At 40.5% G+C, this 21,755-nt stretch overlaps 1 protein-coding gene across 1 annotated transcript in view; it reads right to left on the reverse strand.

The window, feature by feature from the left end:
• The window catches only part of LOC120538306, an 80,960-nt gene extending 59,639 nt beyond the window's left edge, over positions 1-21,321 (reverse strand). The window contains exon 1 of the mRNA XM_039767768.1: positions 21,216-21,321. Within this exon, the coding sequence (XP_039623702.1) occupies positions 21,216-21,321 (106 nt within the window). The remainder of the gene's footprint in view (positions 1-21,215) is intronic.
• Between the last annotated feature and the right edge of the window lie 434 nt (positions 21,322-21,755).

The raw sequence follows: 21,755 nt of genomic DNA on the forward strand, positions 1-21,755 counted from the left end.
GTCACTCTGTACACCTCAGACTACAAATATAACAGCAGGTCAGGTCACTGTCAGAAATTCTCAGATAATTCTGCAATTATTGAAAAGGGGAATGAGACACAGGAGAGTAGTCAACTGGAGAACTGTGTTCCTTAGTGCAAAGAGAATTGTCTCGATCTTAACATCAGCAGAACACTGGAATTGGTCATTGAGTTTGGCTACACTAAAAAGCCACCATATTTGGTCACTATTCAAGATGTAGATGTAGAGGAGGTCCACTCCTGCAAGTGGTCCACATTAATGACAGGTTGGACTTGTCTCAAAACACAGAGGAACTAGAGAAGAAAGGGCAGAGTGGGCTCTTTTTCCTTAGAAGACTGTGCTCTTTTAATGCGGGGGTGACATTCTTCACATCTTCTACAACTTCGTGATGGCCAGTGTGGGGTGCTGGGCTGGTAACATCACTTTATGAGAGGCCCACCAATTCACCAAGCTAATACACAGGACAAGTTCAGTTATGGGACAAACTCTGGACCACCTGGAGGTCGTAGCGAAGGAGAGAATTAAAACATACCTGAGTGCCATTATGAACAATGATGCACCTCCTCTCTCTGACTCCAACACTGGGGACTTTCAGCCAATGAATTATTCAAAAGAAACACAAATGGGAGTCCTTTATACCAACAGCAATTTGCCTGCATAATGCCTCACTGACCACCAAGGCAAACGTTTTCTTGTTTTTAATTTTCTTGGTTTACAGTCATTCTGGTGTGTGGTCAGACCAAAGCATGTGTGTTTATTTATTTATTTACCTATTTATGTATGAGCTTCTGTAAAAAGTCAAATTTCCTCCTGGGGACAAATAAAGTTCTATCTATCTATCTATCTATCTATCTATCTATCTATCTATCTATCTATCTATCTATCTATCTATCTATCTATCTATCTATCTATCTATCTATCTATCTATCTATCTATCTATCTATCTATCTATCTATCTATCTATCTATCATCAGCAGTGTGTCTGTTTGTGGAGAGAATATCTTCCTCGTTGAGAGGTTTACTTACCTCGGCAGTGACATTCGTGACTCTGGTGACTCTTCCTGTGAAGTCAGTAGATGGATAGGGAGAGCATGGGGGGTCATGAGGTCACTGAAAAGGGGTGTGTGATATCTCCTGATATCTTCTGCTAAAGGACAAAGGTTCAAGTCTTTCAAGTCCTGGTGACTTTTTGTAATGCAATATGGTTGCGAGACATGGCCGCTATCCAGTGACCTGAGACGAAGACTGGACTCCTTCATGTGTGTCTCTTAGAAGAATCCTTGGGTCCTGCTGGTTTGACTTTGTGTTGCTCATGGAGTCCCGAATGAGGCACGTGACCTGCATTGTGAGGGGTGTCAGTTATGGCACTACAGCCATGTGGCGCAATTACCCGAGAGTGATCCGGCTCATTGTTGAGGACCAGAGTGGCTGGACCAGGACAGGGGGATGCCAACCTAACACCTGGCTGTTCCAGATAGAGGGTCAATTCTGAAGGGTAGAACTGGACTGCACGTTTGCCTGGGGGGTGTTGCCGACTGGGATCATGAACTGTTTTGTCATGTGGTGGGTGCGGCCACACTCCGAACCATTGCACGAGCCCCAGACTGACCTGACCTCACCTGTTGGGTGTCTGAATGGGTACCAAAGCCCATGGATGCCACCAACTAGTAGGTTGGAGCAACCTATAGCTTTGATATAAATCCTCCCCAAATCTCTCCATTTCACTGCCCTCCCAGCATGTTAAGGGGTTAGGGCCAATTCCAATATGCGTGTCATTCATTGCATAACTATTCATGGTGGCCCTAAAATCCGTACTGACCCCTACTCTCTTTTCTGTGTCTTTTTCCGGTTTCTTTGTGGTGTTGGCCTGCGCCACCTCCTCCTACTCAAAGCTTCATGATGCTCCAACAACGATGGATGGATTAAAAGGCAGAAGTCTACGTGACCATCATCATCATCAAGCCCTTCCGTGAGAACCCTAAATCCAAAGAGGACTGTTTCATTTCTGTTAGGTAGAATGCCCAGAGGGGACTGGGTGGTTTAATGGTCTGGAATCCATACAGATTTTATTTTTTTCTCCAGCCGTCTGGAGTTTTTTTGTTTTTCTGTCCCCCCTGGCCATTGGACCTTACTCTTATTCGATGTTAATTAATGTTGATTTATTTTGTTTTCTTATTGTGTCTTTTATTTTTCTATTCTTTATTATGTAAAGCACTTTGAGCTACTGTGTGTATGAAAATGTGCTATATAAATAAATGTTGTTGTTGTTGCATGGACATTTTACTCTCATATCTTGAAGATGTGCAGGTAGTGCTGATCAGAGACTCTAAAGCAGGGCAATTCAAATGGCGGCCTGCAGGCCACATGCGGCCCAGAAGCAACCTCCAAGTGGCCAGGGGCCTCATGTATAAACGGTGCGTATGCACAGAAATGTTGCGTAAGAACTTTTCCACATTCAAATCGTGATGTATAACACCTACACTTGGCGTAATGCCACTCACTTTTCCACGGTACCTCATGCCTTGTCGTACGCAAGTTCTCTGCTCGGTTTTGCAGACTGGCGGCACCCAGCGTCAAAGCAGTGCTACTGTTCCTGTGTGGTTACACCTTATTTTCCTGACGCGGCTTTATAAATACACCAAAACTAACCGCATATTGTTTATTAGTGTAATACATCTTATTGTAATTAACTCGTAACAATATAATGGTTCAGGGAACAGCCATAGTATTCCAAATACCATAACTGCTTTAGCGTTGTTACTCTCACTTCTTCTTCTTCTTCTTCTTTCAGCTCCTCTTGTTAGGAGTTGCCACAGCGGATCATCTTTTCAATATTACTCTCACTGCACCACTCAGAGTATTTATATCACTGTATCTGAGTGTGAATCACAGCAGCAGCTGATCGGAAAGGGAATTATCGGTATACAGCTTCAAGGACACGCTGTCTCAGCCACTGCAAAATGTTTTAAAGCCTTTCCTGTACGGATCTCGCGGTTCAGAAACAGAAACAATATCATTTATAAGGTGAAATGCAGCAAAATATGTTTATTAAATTACACAGATAAAACTTTAACTTCATTTAAATAATCTCTATTCTTCACTGGGAGTGTCATTAAGGATAGAATAATTAAACATGTACTACGAAGATATTTCAAAGTTCTTTAAACGTTTTGAAGAATCGGCGCTAAGCTTACAGATGGCTTAACTTCTATTACAGAGCTGATTGTATGGCGATCGGTTACTTGTGGAAAGAAAAGCACTGACTGCAGTGACGGCTACGCCAATATACTGTATATTGAATATAAAACAGAAAGAGAAAATAACAACACAGCTAAAAACACAGCGACAAATTTCGGCAAAAGTTAAATGCTTGTGTCATGAGCACGAGGCGGCTATGCAGTGTCCACAACGGACATGGCCATCCACTGTGCATAAGCTACCTTACTGACAGGCAGGCGAAGGAGCCACCGATTCTTCCTCTGCCCAGTGCCACCACAAGCCTAGAGCCGCCCCTGATTGTACTGCTGCAATAAATTATTTCATCGAAGTGAAACACATGTTTAATAACGTGCTTTAGCTCCTATCATCATGAAAATGATATCACGTATACATCTCAATATTTTAGTTATTCAGAGAACTGTAATATCACGAATGTAATGGACTCTGTGTCCAGTTGGAGGAAGAGAGCCAGTTTAAGAAGCAAGTAGTGATTCCCACACATAGATCACATACGAGTAGAATTTGACAAAATAAACTACGTGATTAAAGTGGAAATGTCGAGATTGAAGTTGACATTTCGTGCTTTTTCCTCACTGTGTGCCTTTTTTCTCTGTACCCTAAGCTTAAGCTTTCATATGACACTCAGACAGTGGGCTTACAACTCGGCTTTTCACGGCGACTTTGATATGTGACTACTTTTTTATTTCCCGGCACTGTGCGATTTGTGAATGTGAGCTTTCAAGTTTCTCCAACACGCTATGTCACTCGATCAACTTCCTTTTGTTGATTATACCACGGTTTATTTGAACAAATAGTATGTTTTTCCTTTGCCTGCACTTGGTATTCGCTGTAATTCTTATATTTTCCCCGTGCTTTTCCCATTGTCTTTTCACAGAAGGCTGCGCTTAAGGGCGATTTATATTAATTTGCATATTCAAAGAGGCGTAATTCTGGGAGGATTTGGGGCGTTACAAAATGCGCGTGCACGAGCGTTAGTTTTCACGCTGATCGGGATTTATGTAGCGGAAGAACGTGGAAGTTGGAGTACGCACAGATTCCTGCATCTGGATTTTTACGTGCGTAAACACATTTCGGCTTTTGTGCTTACGCCATGTTATAGTGCGAGTTCTACGCACGGCGTTATACATGAGGCCCCTGGTCCGTGGTTCTGCCATGACTCCAGACTACAACTAAAATGCAACCAAAATAAGCTTTGGCGGTTATCATTTCTACTTAGTTCGTCAGTTGTGAATAATATCATCGAAACTTTAAACTAATTATATCGTTAAACGGATGTACTGTTAACAATGTGTCAGAACAGGCTCCACCTTGCATATACCTGAACAGTATAAAGGCTAGTTTATATCCAGCACTGGGTGCGAGGAAGTCCCGGCGAAAATGACGTCAGACTTGGAGATGTGCACGGGAAAATATTTCTAAGTACATGGTGCTGCTGAGGGGACGGCTGTGAATTTCAGCAACAGGCTGGTTACGCTTGTGCCGGAATAATAAATAAATGGATGAATATGATGCAACCGGTCATCAGAACAAAAGGTAGCCGTGCAGAACATTTGAAATTCATCTGCCCATCACATAGGTCCCCTGCTATGAATATATCTGTGCTCTGTGGAATTTAGTTGTCGTTCTGATTTGGTGCAGCACAATAAGGTCTGATTGTCCCAATCACCTTGGGCCTCATGTATAATGCCATGCGTAGAACTTGCACTATAACATGGCGTAAGCACAAAAGCCGAAATGTGCTTACGCACAGAAAAATTCAGATGCAGGAATCTGTGCGTACTCCAACTTCCACGTTCTTCCGCTACATAAATCCCGATCAGCGTGAAAACTAACGCTTGTGCACGCGCATTATGTAACACCCCAACTCATCCCAGAATTATGCCTCTTTGAATATGCAAATCAATATAAATCGCCCTTAAGCGCAGCCTTCTGTGAAAAGACAATAGGAAAAGCACGGGGGAAAATATAAGAATTTCATTGAATACCAAGTGGAGGCAAAGGAAAAGCATACTATTTGTTCAAATAAACCGTAGTATAATCAACAAAAGGAAGTTGATCGAGTGACTTAGCGTGTTGGAGAAAGTTGAAAGCTCACATTCACAAAATCGCACAGTGCCGGAAATAAAAAAGAAGTCACATATCAAAGTCGCCGTGAAAAGCCGAGTTGTAGCCCACTGTCTGAGTGTCATATGAAAGCTTATTAGGATACAGAGAAAAAAGGCACACAGTGGGGAAAAAGCACGAAATGTCAACTTCAATCTCGACATTTCCACTTTAATCACGTAGTTTATTTTGTCATTAAAGTAGAACATCATAAACTTCATCTTAAAATCGTTTAATTAACCAGTTTCTCAAATCACATCGTAATTAAAGTAGCACGTTAAATGCTTTGTTTTGTATTTGATCTTCTATGTGCCTATGTGTGGGAATCACTACTTGCTTCTTAAACCGCTCTCTTCCTCCAACTGGACACAGAATCCATGACATTCGTGATATTACAGCTCTCTGAATAACTCAAACACTGAGATGTATACGTGATATCATTTTCATGATGATAGGAGTTAAAGCACGTTATTAAACATGTGTTTCACTTTGATGAAATAATTTATTGCAGCAGTACTCAGGGGCGGCTCTAGGCTTGTGGTGGCACTGGGCAGAGGAAGAATCGGTGGCTCCTTCGCCCCGTCAGTAAGGTAGCTTATGCACGGTGGATGGCCATGTCCGTTGCAGACACTGCATAGCCGCCTCGTGCTCATGACACAAGCATTTAACTTTTGCCGAAATTTGTTGCTGCGTTTTTAGCTGTGTTGTTATTTTCTCTTTCTGTTTTATATTCAATATATATTGGTGTAGCCGTCACTGCAGTCCTTGCTTTTCTTTCCCCAAGTAACCGATCGCCATACAATCAGCTCTGTAATAGACGTTAAGCCATCTGTAAGCTTAGCGCCGATTCTTCAAAACGTGTGAAGAACATTGAAATATCTTCGTAGTACATGTTTAATTATTCTATCCTTCACGACACTCCCAGTGAAGAATATAGATTATTTAAATGAAGTTAAAGTTTTATCTGTATAATTTAACAAACATATTTTGCTGCATTTCATCTTAAAAATGATATCGTCATCATATGTAAATACGTGCTTTATAAAGTGGCTCAGGTTGTGAGATATTATAACTGTAGTGCAAGTTTACAGTGGGGTGATTGTACTTATAAGTACAAACAGTTCTACAAGGAGCAATTGATTGAGTGCATTTAAAGTTCTTGGGATTAAACTGTTTCTGAACCGCGAGGTCCGTACAGGAATTGCTTTAAAACGTTCTGCAGTGGCTGAGACAGCGTGTCCATGAAGCTGTATATAATTCACTTTCCGATCAGCTGCTGCTGTGATTCACACTCAGATACAGTGATATAAATACTCCGAGTCGTGCAGTGAGAGTAATATGGAAAAAGATGATCAGCTGTGGCAACTCCTAACGGGAGGAGCTGAAAGAAGAAGAAGAAAAATAAGAAGAGGAAGGTGCAGTGAGAGTAACAACGCTAAATCAGTTATGGTATTTGGAATACTATGGCTGTTCCCTGGACCATTATATTGTTACAAGTTAATTACAATCAGATGCGTTACACTAATAAACAATATGCAGTTAGTTTCGGTGTATTTATAAAGCCGCGTCATGAAAATAAGGAGTAATCACACAGGAACAGTAGCACTGCTTTGACGCTGGGTGCCGCCAGTCTGCAAAACCGAGCGGAGAACTTGTGTACGACAAGGCATGAGGTACGGTGGAAAGGTGCATGGCTTTACGCCAAGTGTAGGTTTTATACATCGCGATTTGAACGTGGAAAAGTTCTTACGCAACATTTCTGTGCGTACGCACCGTTTATACATGAGGCCCCTTGTGTTTGCACATCTTTGCATGCCGTTTCTCTTTTGATGAAAACTTACTCCATGCAAAATGCTGGCCTGTCTGTTAGTAAACATGTACAAGCAGTTGCCTGCCTGCTGTTTCGTGATGAGGTCTGCATTTTAAGGTTGAAGGTGTATTAAAGTCGTTTTTATCAGGATGCTTTGTGATTGATGGTGGACAGTAAACATTGTTAAAATTCCACTTTTTTAGTTGTCACTTCAGTCATTTTGGCAATAAATTCTTCAACAGGAGCTCTTCAACAAAGAAACAGGGAAAATAAGATTTATTAAAAAAACAATACTACCAATAATTATAATTAACCTGTAACGGCGCACTGCACGATAACATGCAGTGAATACACTTGACTTGACTTGTCCGCTGCCAAGAGTTGATTCTACAATAAAATAAAATAAAAATAAAAAGAGCAATAATTCCAAAACCCTTTGTTTTTAAAATAAAGCTATAGTGCAGAGTTTCAGAGTAGTATAATACAGTGGGTTGCAAAAGTTTGGGCAACCTTGTTAATAGTCATTATTTTCATGTATAAATCGTTGGTTGTTACGATAAAAAATGTCAGTTAAATATATCACATAGGAGGCACACACAGTGATATTTGAGAAGTGAAATGAAGTTTATTGGATTTACAGAAAGTGTGCAATAATTGTTCAAACAAAATCAGGCAGGTGCATAAATTTGGGCACCGTTGTCATTTTATTGATTCCCAAACTTTTAGAACTAATTATTGGAACTCCAATTGGCTTGGTAAGCTCAGTGACCCCTGACCTACATACACAGGTGAATCCGAGTATTTAAGGGGTCCATTGTAAGTTTCCTCCTCCTTTAATTTTCTCTGAAGAGTAGCAACATGGGGTCACCAAACAACTCTCAAATGACCTGAAGACAAAGATTGTTCACCATCATGGTTTAGGGGAAGGATACAGAAAGCTGTCCCAGAGATTGAAGCTGTCTGTTTCCACAGTTAGGAACATATTGAGGAAATGGAAGACCACAGGCTCAGTTCAAGTTAAGGCTCAAAGTAGCAGACCAAGAAAGATTTTGGATAGACAGAAGCGACGAATGGTGAGAACAGTCAGAGTCAACCCACAGACCAGCACCAAAGACCTACAACATCATCTTGCAGCAGATGGAGTCACTGTGCATCGTTCAACCATTCGGCGCACTTTACACAAGGAGATGCTGTATGCGAGAGTGATGAAGAGGAAGCACAAACAGAGCCGCTTGAGGTCTGCTCAAGCACATTTGGACAAGCCAGCTTCATTTTGGAATAAGGTGCTGTGGACTGATGAAACTAAAATGGAGTTATTTGGGCATAACAAGGGCGTTATGCATGGAGGAAAAACAACACAGCATTCCAAGAAAAACACCTGCTACCTACAGTAAAATATGGTGGTGGTTCCATCATGCTGTGGGGCTGTGTGGCCAGTGCAGGGACTGGGAATCTTGTCAAAGTTGAGGGACGCATGGATTCCACTCAGTATCAGCAGATTCTGGAGACCAATGTCCAGGAATCAGTGACAAAGCTGAAGCTGCGCCGGGGCTGGATCTTTCAACAAGACAACGACCGAAACACTGCTCAAAATCCACTAAGGCATTCATGCAGAGGAACAAGTACAACGTTCTAGAATGGCCATCTCAGTCCCCAGACCTGAATAGAATTGAAAATCTGTGGTGTGAGTTAAAGAGAGCTGTCCATGCTCGGAAGCCATCAAACCTGAATGAACTAGAGATGTTTTGTAAAGAGGAATGGTCCAAAATACCTTCAACCACAATCCAGACTCTCATTGGAACCTACAGGAAGCGTTTAGAGGCTGTAATTTCTGCAAAAGGCGGATCTACTAAATATTGATTTCATTTCTTTTTTGTGGTGTCCAAATTTATGCACCTGCCTGATTTTGTTTGAACAATTATTGCACACTTTCTGTAAATCCAATAAACTTCATTTCACTTCTCAAATATCACTGTGTGTGTCTCCTATATGATATATTTAACTGACATTTTTATTGTAACAACCAACGATTTATACAGGAAAATAATGACTATTAACAAGGTTGCCCAAACTTTTGCATCCCACTGTATGTGTGCCAGATTTCAGGCTACAGGTTATTTAATTTTGACCTGGACCTTCCTGGGTTGATCTTTAACGTTGGAGGTCAATCATCACCCCGAAAGTGGACAGCAGACATCACGTAGTATATGTGTACCAAATTTCACGTCAATAGGTCAAACAGTTTGCGAGCTACAGGTGATTTAAAATCCTGGACAGAAAAATGGACAGCCACGGTACCATATTATATAAGAAGATAATGCATTACTTTACACCCAAGAACTCTGCACAAAGACATTTTAAAGACAAATTATTAAAATAAATGTACTAATCTACTGTACTTTCATGCCATACATGGTGCCTTGCATTTACAGCAACGGCTTTGTCATGGAACTTAAATTTAACCTCTGTCATATGACTGATTAAAACTGTGTGAATGAAATAGTTCTGTGAAAAAAAGAAAAAAACCCTTGCCAGTCATGACCACCCATTTAACACTAGAATTCCTGGAAGCCAACGAAAAAAACTCTTAATCCCGGCCCACCTTAAATCCATTTGCAAATCTCCATCAGCATCTTTTTTTTTTGTAAATGTGTCTATCAGCACAAGCAGTAAGCTATCCCAATCCCCCACCGCCGGAGATCATCTCAGGCAAAAAGTTCTCGCAGCTCAAGTCAAGACTCCTTATATGAGCATGTGGAGCCTGGAGTTGTACAGGGTAAATAAGATATCGTCATTTGGAAGGACGTGTGTGTTCCATGTCTACAATGATCTGTGTAAATTGTAGGATGAACTGCAAGGCAGGGATAATTGAACACATGGCTAAAAGAGAAACGTTTTTCAAATTCTAGTAATAATTGACAAAATGTACACATGAAGTGTATAAGGGGTGAAGATTGAAGTCCAAATATCAAATAAACAATTTCACAACAGGTATAGCAAAACAAGTGCACTTTTACTCAAGAATATTACTGTAGAAAAAGAAATTGGTTTAGGGTACAACACTGACATAATAGCTTTATTGACACAGTGGTAAGAACTGCTGACTGGCAATCAAAGGGTCGCTGGTTCGATTCAGAGTGCACCCGTTTTGAGTAGTGAGCTGCTTTTATTCTTACTGGTATACAATAAAAACATACATTTGATTTGTGACCAAATGTAAAAGGGAAAAAATGAATAAACAATACTAGTTTTTAAATACATTCATTTGTGTTGATTTAAAATTTGTCATTAAGTGCTGCTGAAAATGTCTGGCCCAGCTAAATTTCTTGGTTTGAAAATCTGGCCCAACTGAAATTATAATTGAATAGCCCTGCTCTAAAGTGTGTACCTCTGAGTGTACTGGTGTCCCATCCGCTGGCTGTCAGTTTGTGCTTAATGCTGCCAAAATAACCTCAGCCTACTATAAAAATATGCTATGAGAATGAAAACTTTATGGCTTCATTTACAGTAGATACAAGCATAGCAGAAGTAGAAATATTCAGTAAAATTCAATCATTTAATTGCCGACTCTAGTTCTTGTGCAAGTTTAAGTAGATAATGAGTAACGGAAAATGTTTGCAATTTGATGTGTAGTGGTGTGACCTGTTTGGTTTTAATGATCTTATTTTTATTTTTATTTTTAGAATAATTAGCTGCACACTTAAAAGATGTTTTTCTTGGTGTGAATGGCATTCTCAGCATTGGCGTGAAAGCCAGATGTGGCTTTGATCATATGGTGGTCTTGCAATTGAAAAACAGAAGTGACTTTCACCATCTGGGGGTCTTGCAAATGAATGACACAAGTGACAGTGACCATTTTGGGGCCTTGCATGTGAAAGCCAGAAGTGACTTTGATCATTTAAAGGGGCTCTGTTAGCTCGCACGCCAGTGCTACTGGAATCAGCTGTTGCCCCCCAGGACCCGGAGTAGATAATGTCTAATGTTTTTTTTTTTGCACGTTAGGAAACCCTAGCGGCAGATGTTCATTTATATCTTGTACATTTAGATGCCAGCAGTGTTGAATCGTGTCAGCTTCTATCTGTTGGAGTTACCGTATAATTTTTAATTACCCTCAAATAAATGCACCAGTTTGTGGAAGGCCTAATTTGTGGTGCATCAGTATGGTGGCCTGTTCTTCACAATGATGACAAAGAACACTTCAAGGAAATCTATGAAAAGCACAGGTAAAGGGATGGAGACAAGAAAAGTTCCATGTCACCAAATATACAGTTAAACCCTAACCCGTCTTTCTTCCTCTTCTTCTACTTCTTCTTTTTCTTCTTTCGGCTACTGCCATTAGGGGTTGCCACAGCGAATCATCTTTCTCCATATCTTCCTGTCCTCTGCATCTTGTTCTGTTACACCCATCAACTGCATGTCGTCTCTCACCACATTCATAAACCTTCTCTTAGGCCTTTTTCTTGTCCTCTTGCCTAGCAGCTCTATCCTTAACATCCTTCTCCCAATATGCTCAGCCTCTCTCCTCTGCACATGTCCAAACCAACGCAATATCGCCTCTCTGACTTTGTCTACCAACCTGAGCTGACGCTCTAATATTCCCATTTCTAATCTTGTCCATCCTCATCACACCCAATGCCAATCTTAGCATCTTTAACTCTGCCACCTCCAGCTCTGTCTCCTGTGCCACCATCACCAGCCCATATAACATAGCTGGTCTCACCACCATCCTGTAGACCACGGGCACCCAAACTTTTGGACGTCAAGTACCACCTGAGGTTAAGTGAGTTGTGTTGCGTACCACCTGCACCTTGTTGAAAGGGAGGGAGAGCTGTAAGGGGGGGAGTTCGGGTCTAAACCGCCCCGAAATCTGAATAAAAGTTAAAGAATTGGAAGAAATTATGCATAAAATTAATGAAAAAATTTGTGCATGTACATAAATTGATAAATTCCGCCCCGAAACTAAATTCTGCCTTCGGCCTGTATGTGACACAGTTACCAAAGACGAAATGATATCGGCGTTGTGCTTAGATCAAGTGACTACGATGCGATACAGCAGCAGTGTACGTATAACAACAAACGTAAGCAGTTTCTGTGAGGCAGAGTTACCGAAGACTAAATAGTGTCGGCGTTGTGCTTTCATCTAGTAACCAAAAGCTCAAACAGTGAAGAAGTAGGAGTTGACTTCCGCGAAACGTAATTATGGTAGCGTTAAATTAACTAAATACTGATTCGAATAATAGGTTTTATTTATTCAGATGATGAAATTTCATGCCACACTAAATTTCGGAATCCACGTATTATTGAATTTAAACAATTTCATTGGTTTTTGCTCACAACAAGCTTTTTCATAAAGGGTTTTTCACAGATAAATTAAATTTCAGCGACCACGATGCATACCACCTGAAAAGGCTCCCACAGTTTGAGAACCGCTGCTGTACACCTTCCCTGTCACTCTTGCTGATACCCGTCTGTCACAAATGACTCCTGACACTCTTCTCCACCCATTCCATCCTGCCTGCACTCTCTTCTTCACTTCTCTTCCACAATCCCCATTACTCTGTACTGTTGATCCCAAGTATTTAAACTCCTCCACCTTCGCCAACTCTACTCCCTCATCCTCACCACTCCACTGACCTCCCTCTCATTTACACACACGTATTCTGTCTTGGTGTTCCTACTGATCTTCACTCCTCTCCTCTCTAGAGCATATCTCCACTTCTCCAGGGTCTCCTCAACCTGCTCCCTACTATTGCTACAGATCACAGTGTCATTAGCAAACATCACAGTCCACGGGGACTTCTGTCTAATCTCGTTGTCAACCTGTCCATCACCACTGCAAATAAGAAAGGGCTCAGAGCCGATCCCTAATGTAATCCCACCTCCATCACTCTTACCGCAGACCTCACCACTGTCACACGTCCCTCGTACATATCCTGTACAACTCTTACATACTTCTCTGCCAATCCCGACTTCCTCATACAATACCACAAAACCCCAACCCTAAAGGGCTAAATTTCCCCCGGGGACAAATAAAGTTCTATCTAAATGAGTCATTCAGAAATGTAAAGAGTTTGGCAAAGAAAAGAGAATGGTGGCAAAACATCATGAAACATCCCCTCCAGGAGGCGCTCTCTCTTCTCTTTCAGAGACAGGCTCATTCCACCATGGTATGCTAAGAAGCGCCTCTGGGGGGTCTTTTCTGCCCACTGCTATCAGGCAATTCAATGCTTCCTCTGGACGTACTCTTTAATTGTTATTTATTTATTTAATGATTGATTGATTGGCTGCATTATCTGTCCTGTGAGCCTTTATTTTGTTATGTTTCCGCTGCTGTATGTGTTTGAGTTTCCCCACGGGATTAACAATCTTTAGCCAATCTAATTTTATCTAATCTAACAGTTTATCGGTGTTAGAAAGGCGAACTAAATCCGCCCTTATCCAGCGTCCCACAGGGAAATTTTATCGAACAAAAGGCTGATCTTTGATGGTCCATGAGACTTCTCATTAATGTTCATTTAAGAACCAACCTTGTCACAGAAGGACATTATTACTCGTTATTTCACGTATAGTGTGCTTGTCACATTTTGATAACAGATTGATGATAGGTGCGAGTCGTTATTTAGTTGGTTTGGCTTTGCTTGATCGAAGGTGTCGTCATTTATCAGTTGCACACGCATGTTTCCATAAATATACGTAGGCTTCAGTGTCACATCTTCTATAATAAACCACAATGTTTCCTTGGAAAGCTGCGTACGCACACTTCGAGACTCCTTTTTGCGTGTATGCAAACTTTACAGAAGAGGCCCCCTGGAGGGTTTAATTTCCTGATTGGAACCCGTTTCCTTTCTGCTAAAGGTGATGCCTCATTAGGTCAATTTTGCGATGCTTTTCAGTCACGGCCTACATTCACAACATCTTAGAGGCAGTCAGTGTTACGCTCCCGTAAAGTGAGTTGCTGAATGTGACGCCCCCATTGACTCCCTCTTGTATGTCTTTGGGTGTTGGGGCAGGCGCTACATGCAAGGGAGCTGACAACCAATTATGGCTCATTTGGAAGAAACAATGAATTAATTAAGAATGAATAAGGAACGCGAGATGGCTTGGACCTGATAAACAGAAGAGAAGCTCGTCTGTCAGATGTCTTGAGCTTTATGTACAGCAACAGAATGAAAAAGAAACGGAGAGATTGTGACATAGCTGTTAACCCTTCGTACAACACCGGCTCCGTCAGGCAGCACGTTATTAGCTCTCACGAATAGGGGGCGAGCGCAACTGTGCTAGGACAAGTCACACAAAATCTGGCCAGTGATTTTCAGTCGTGTAAAATGACATGGCCCAGAGAAAAGATCAGCAATGGCTGTTGGCACATCTGACAGTCCTAATGACTAGAAGTCAGAATATGCAAAATTAATTTTTCGGGCTTAATTTTTAGTTAACCCACTTGTTACGATTCGGAACCCTGAATTACCCTTTTCAGTTTTAAGCAGCAGAATAAAGGATTTCATTGATTCTTATTTTCTTAACCCAGCCACAGAGGATGCACAAACCAATGTGTAACTTTGTGTCGATCCCAAGCCCGGATAAATGGGGAGGGTTACGTCAGGAAGGGCATCCGGTGTAAAATTTTGACAAATCAATATGCGGACAGATAATCCACTGTGGCAACCCCTAACAGGAGCAGGCGTTTAATGTTTAGAAATAAACGAAGGAGAAAAGGGAAGGGCTGTGAAGTGCAAATATGTTGTGGTCCACAAAACATGCTGTTCACAGAAAAGAAAATTCTACCATAAAATGTGACAGATAGGGGACGCCACCGAGCCCCAAACCCTAGACACAGTCAACACAAAACAGAGATTTTTATGATCAAATTACCTCACAAAGGTTAGACAAGCATAAGTACAATCAAATTCTTCTTCCTTCCTTCCCTCTCTTAACTATCTATTCACCTTCCTCCAACAAGTGTTGCCTTCCTTACTTCCTCCTAACTCTGACTCAACTAGCTGAGTTCCTTATATGTTGGATCTGGGAATACTTTGGGGGTTAAACAGAATCTCCAACAAACAGGGACTAGGAATCCATGCAGCACCTCCTGACAGAACCCATGGGGCACAGCAGGGCTGACTCATGACTGTAATAATTCCCATCATGCCCTGCAGGTGTCTACATAGATACCAAGGTTCTGGGATGCTGCCATCTTACGGATGGGGGAATTAGGGTTATACATATATTGTAATAGGAGCCTCACTGCTTAAATAAGGGTCCCAGACACATCCCAGATGGGATGCTAGTCCATCGCTGTCACTACATTCTGGCTTTCCTTTCTCAGCAAGGGCCCCCTTTTGTCCAACCCTTCTTCTAATTAAGATATGTCTTGGTTGAATGAAAGAAGTAACAATCCATATAGTCGAATATCACGTTTTGTTATGATCAAGGACTGTCTTCAAAATTAGGAAACTGGCTGGAACAAAAGCATTGCAACCACTGCGGCCCAACAAAGCCGTGACTGAGGATGCCTACTTTGAATTTTCTCGAGTGTGGTTAAAGTGGTCAAGCAGAGCATACTGGCTATTCCAGTATTAATGTCCTCATAAGCTGCAGACATTGTCTTTGTGTATGTCTATTTGTGGAAGGCCCTAAAATTAAAAACAAAGCAAGCTTTGCTAAACTGGTGGGAGGAAGTGGACAGAAACCCAATCAAAAGCTGTATTTCCTGGCCAAAGTGTACAGAGAGCAGCAGACGTGTTTAATTTTACTGAATTTCAGTGAGAATAGAAAGCTGCCGATGCTCATGCTGAGGCTCACTTCTACTTCAAAAATCAAGTTAAAAATAAATACTGTAGTCAAGTTTAATTTTCACTTCTTATTGGATTTTTGCCTCGTTTTGATTTACACTCCACTTTTTAAATTTTTAAAGTTTCTCCTTCTGTTTATGAAATGAACTTCTCAACGTGGTAATTGATATAAATTCTACATACAGTGCCTTGCGGGGTTTTTCCTGTTTTCTTGCACTCCAATCTGGAATTCAAATGGATTTTTGCAGGGTTGGCACCATTTGACTTACAAGGATTTTTTTTGTTGTGACACAAAGAATACTTAAGACAAAAAAGAAACAAAAAAAAACCAAATCCTGGGTGGGCATAGATATTCACGCCTCTCCCCCCCAAACTCAATACTGTGCAGAGCCCCCAGTCTCCTGGATAGCTTCGCCATTGGAATTGTCACCCATTCCTCAAGGTTCCAACTCCTTTAAGCTTGATGGGTTGTGTTGGTGTCCGACCATCTTCAAGTCAGGCCACAGACTTTCCATTGAATTGATGTTTGAGCTTTGACGAGACCACTCCAAGACATTTCAATGTTTCCCAGTGCAGCTTTAGCAGTATGACGAGGTTCCCTGTTCTGCTGGAAGATGAACTGTCATCCCAGTCTCAAATCTCTGGCAGACTTAAACAGGTTTTTCTTCAAGAACTGCCCGGTATTTACCGTATACAGTCGCGTTTAAGTTCTCTCACTAATAAGATTGATTTTACCGTATAGTTTCCGGTATTTTATAATATCGGTGGTATAAGTCGAATGTAGAAAACTGACTCTATTGGTCCAGGAGATTATGATATGCTCACGCACACCTGACAGAATAAACACGGAGCACACTGCCTTTCTTTCTATGTATTGTGCCTATGTGACCACACGGTAACACCCAAACTATTCTGAAGTGATGTTTGCACTGTTCTGTGTTTTTTTTTTGTATCTCACACCCTCATACACCTTTATTGTAAGAGCATCTCTTATGCACGATGGAGCGTTTGATCAGAAGAAAATATGAAGCTGGTTTTAAATTAAACGTCGTTGAAGTGGCGAACGAAATTGGTAACTGCGCTGCTGCAACAAAATTCAATGCATCAGAGAAACTGGTGTGAGATTGGAGGAAGTAACAAGATGTTAAAAAAAAAAAAAGTGTCGTATTTTTAAACGGGTGTATAATTTGGAGTCTGATTTTATGATCGATTTTTCGGGTTTCAAGACCCGACTTATACGTGAGTATATATGATAGTGCCATCCATCTTTCCTTCAGTAGTGACCAGTTTCCCAGTCCCCACAGCATGAGGCCACCAACACTGTGGGAATGGTGATCTCTGGGTGAAGGCACCCATGGCATTTCCCATGATGGCCAAAAAGTGTGATAATTTTAGTCTTGTCTGACAAGGAAACCTTCCATTTGTTTGGGAAGAATTTAAATTTAAAGCTCTTTTTCAACAGAATTTTGCTCTCTGCATGGAAAAACATAAGCAAGACTTGCATAGATAGTCTACCATCTATCTCACTTTAGCAGGGAGAATGAACACTGTCGTGATGAATATCCTTCCTAACCTTCTGTTTCTATTTCAGAACATCCCCATATACCAGCGCTTCTCAACCGTTAAGTGTTTGCTACCCGAGTTTTCATAACAGTTTTAATCGCACACCCCTAACGTTTTTTTGAAAGGAGCCCACTAACACCAATTTTTTCTTTTTTAATTAATGATATATCATAGATGCATATTTTATTATACCTACTTAACTTTTATCGACATTTATCTAACTCTATATTTATTTTTCAAGTATCAGAATGTAGTTTAAGTTCATTTGTTTTGGTTTCAATAGGTGCATTTTTCATATTTTTGACTCTTGTTTTCTTTTTTTCACATCTTCGCGCCCCTCTTTTTGTGACTTCGTGTCCACCTACGGGGGCCTGACCCACAGATTGAGAACCACTGTCAAATACATTAACCAAATCATTTTTTTATGAAATTAGATTCAATCATAACCTTCATTTATTTGGAATTACAAACATTCACGCATCCAAAGGGCATCTCAACAATGACCTAAGGCAGAAGGTGGCATGGCACTACCTAACTTTCAGTTTTATTACTGGGTGACAAATACACAAATTATAAAAACCTGGACATTGACACAAATAGATGAACACACACTAGCGTGGTCTGCAAAAGAAATGAAATCCTGCTGTACTTCTTTTTCTTCTTTGCTTTGTTATCGTCAGTATACTGTACTATCAATCCAATTGTGCTTCATTCATTCAGGAAATGGAACTAATGCAGGAAGTACTTCAAGATAGAGAAGCTTTTAACTGTGGCAACTCTACATGATAACTACCTTTTCCCACTCTCTCAAACTTACACAGTTTTTAATGTTCGGGATTAAATCACTTAGAGAATTGTACATAGATAACGTCTTTGCCGCCTCTGAACAATTACACTCCAAACTGAGCTTCCCATCAACACAATTTCTCCGAATTAGAAACTTTGCTAAACAAAATCTGCCCAGCTTCCCTCACCTCCCACCTACTTCGATTCCAGAAGAAATATCGATCAGGCTTGAGGACTCGGACAGCATTTCTGAAATATATAAAACATTTTGAAGTCCCTTCATTTCAAAGATCCCAGAGTGCTGTGGGAAAAGGATCCCTCACTCAACATTTCAGAAAAGGAGTGGAAGGCAGCCATGCACAGAATTCACTTGTTATAATTATTATATAATTGTTGAAATTATTCAACGTAACCTATTTTATCGAGCACATCTGTTTTGTTTAAAATTGTCCAAAATGTTTCCAGGGCGAGATCCAATCTGTAACCTTTGCAATCGAGCTTCAGCCTTACTAGGTGCCAACCTACCTAGAAAGGGGTCTCTCTTTGAACTGCCTTTCCTGAGGTTTCTTCCAGTTTTTCCCTACTGGGATTTTTTTGGGAGTTTTTTCTCATCTTCTTAGAGAGTCAAGGCTGGGGGGCTGTCAAGAGGCAGGACCTGTTAAAGCCCATTGCGGCCCTCCTTGTGTGAGTTTGGGCTATCCAAAAATAAATTGTATTGTATTTTAGGCGATCACCAAATTAACATCATTTTGGACTGAAATCTTTAAATGCCTATCAGACTGCCTTGGGGTCACAATCTCTCCGAATCCACTAACAGCTGTGTTTGGTGGGCTCAAAGGTGGGCTTAAAGTGGAGAAGGACAAACAAACAAACTGTAATGGCCGTTACTTCACTATTAGCACGTAGACTGGAAGAATCCAAGCCCACTTCTGTTAAGTCAGTGGGTAACTGATGTTAAATACTATTTGAAAATGGAAAAAATCAAATTCTCACTTAGAGGGTCTGTTCAAAACTTTTTTTAAAACCTGAAAGGATCTGATAAATAACATTGAGAAGAAGGAATATTCTCTTGAATTTGGAGTTAAGGATCTCCCCGGGTGTGCTATGTTTTAACCCATTACAAACTGCGTGGTTGTCTTTATGATATTAGATGTTGTCCATCCAGATCTGGATTTAAAAATAAAAGCTCATGTAACTTCAAACTGACTAATAAACACACTGCAGGTCACCCCAATTGTAAATTGTCACAGCTGCTTTATAAGGCTCAAAAACACAAAACCAACCCTTTGCTGACGTCTTGTTACAGAACAGTAACTCACTAACGCACATCTCCAGTTAGCTTCCATACTAAAAAAAATGAAATAAAATGTGCCTAAAAAGTACAACAATGAAATGATTTGATAAATAACATGAAAAGGAACACTGGGCAAAAGTTTGCAAAGGCAATAAATAAACCAACTGAATTTACAGTACGTAGCAATGAAATGTCAGTATAAACAGCAAACCGCTAGACACTGGGCATATGTATTCAAATTTAATTAGCTGAAATGTAATGAATTATCTAAAATGATAAAAAGATAAGCAGTAAACTGCCAGAGGCTTAAATTTAAAGTTTAGTTTAGCAAAAAACTGAAAGAAAGGAAATTTCAGAATATTACAAATGGGCCTTCTTCAGGGAGCAACTAATAAGTAACAACCCACAGACGTTCCACACAATTAAAGTACACGAAGCCTTGCAAATTGAAGCAAACAGTTTCTACAGGTGTCGCGACTTCTGTTTATGACCTCTTAAAGCAGATTTGGAACAGACTGTGTTACTACACCCTCTGAAGTACTACTTGGACAATAATCCAGCGATAATGGCAAGAAAATGGAAATAAACAAATGACTTGAGACAGAGCGTTATTAACCTTAGAAGTGTAGGCATTTCATTTAGAGAAATTGAGAAAAACCAACTCAAAGTGTCAGTGAGTCCAGTGGTGTCCTACACAATCCAAAGGCAACTGGAAGCTGGAAGAAACTCTGATAGGAAGAGAAAGTCAGAAGCCAATCTAAAGACACGTTTCTGAGATCACAGGTTTGTGTGATCACAGGAGCCTCACAGCAGAGGAAAAGAAAAAGTCGAAAAGAGCAAGTGTCTGTGTCTGCTGTGAAGAGGATACTTTATCGAGTCTGCAGTAGCCCACAGCTGGTATTTCAAGGCCTTATTTTGTTCTTTAAGGAATGGCCTTCTTCCTGCCACTCACCCTGTCAAACTTGCAGCACAAAGTCTCCACTTCATCCATCGAAGTTAAAATGGAGCCTATCTCAGCAAGCATCAAACGCAAGGCAGGAGCAAATCCTTGGGCAAGGCGCCAGTCCATCGCAAAACACATTACAATACAAAACAAAGCAATGTAATACTAAAGTGCCAAGTACAACAATTACGTGATAAATGTCATGAGAATTAATGTTTCTAAAAGTCAGCAAAGGTGAAAATCAACTGAATCTACAGGACGCAAGTGAAATGTCAGTAAGTATCTGTAAATCACACGCCACGGCCATTCATAAACGTGAAATAAAAAACATCTAAATAGAGTAACCTGAGATAAGATAGAACTGAGAGGAGCGGAGATATATAAAATAAAGTCAGAGATAGATAGATAGATAGATAGATAGATAGATAGATAGATAGATAGATAGATAGATAGATAATGAAAGGCACTACAGATAGATAGATAGATAGATAGATAGATAGATAGATAGATAGATAGATAGATAGATAGATAGATAGATAGATAGATAGATAGATAGATAGATAGATAGATAGATATTTTTCATTTGTTTATCTTTAGATCCAACAAGACACTAAGTAAAGGCAAAGTTTGAACAAACTAAAGAAGAAATTACAATATGAATACCTTGGCAGTTTTCTTGTGGCAAAAGCAAAACAAAAATGATGAGGAGACCATGAAGCTCCATTCTTGTTGATCTGCCGTCAAAGAGCTCTTGGGCTGTACCTTTCATGTATTTAGTAGCAGGAAGAAGGGAAGTGCTAATCGCTGCACAGCCTGAAGTACACCGTACTAGGGTGGTCTGATATCTGATGTGATATTTTCAAAGAATTGAAAAAATAGCAAGAGTGAAAGTTCCTTAAAGCAAAGCAGAAGCCTAAAACTTTGTGAGAATGGGGCACAACACTTAGAACATTGCATTTCCCCTTGGGATTACTGAACTTGGTGTAATGTGATCTAATCTGAATTTGAATGATGCTTAATGTCAAATGTATCTTTTGGTATTTGTTTCTTTCTGTTCCAGTGCTCTTGATTTGCCTTTACTCTGCTATCTAAGCTCTCTCACCACAGTAATTCTTTTACGTATTTGACATTTACATTCTGCTAAGCCCGTGTTTTAATTTCATCACTAAAGGAGCTCAGCCTTGGACCTTAAGTGAATGCTGC

Source organism: Polypterus senegalus, chromosome 10 (genome assembly GCF_016835505.1).
Source record: "Polypterus senegalus isolate Bchr_013 chromosome 10, ASM1683550v1, whole genome shotgun sequence".
Lineage (NCBI taxonomy): Eukaryota > Metazoa > Chordata > Cladistia > Polypteriformes > Polypteridae > Polypterus > Polypterus senegalus.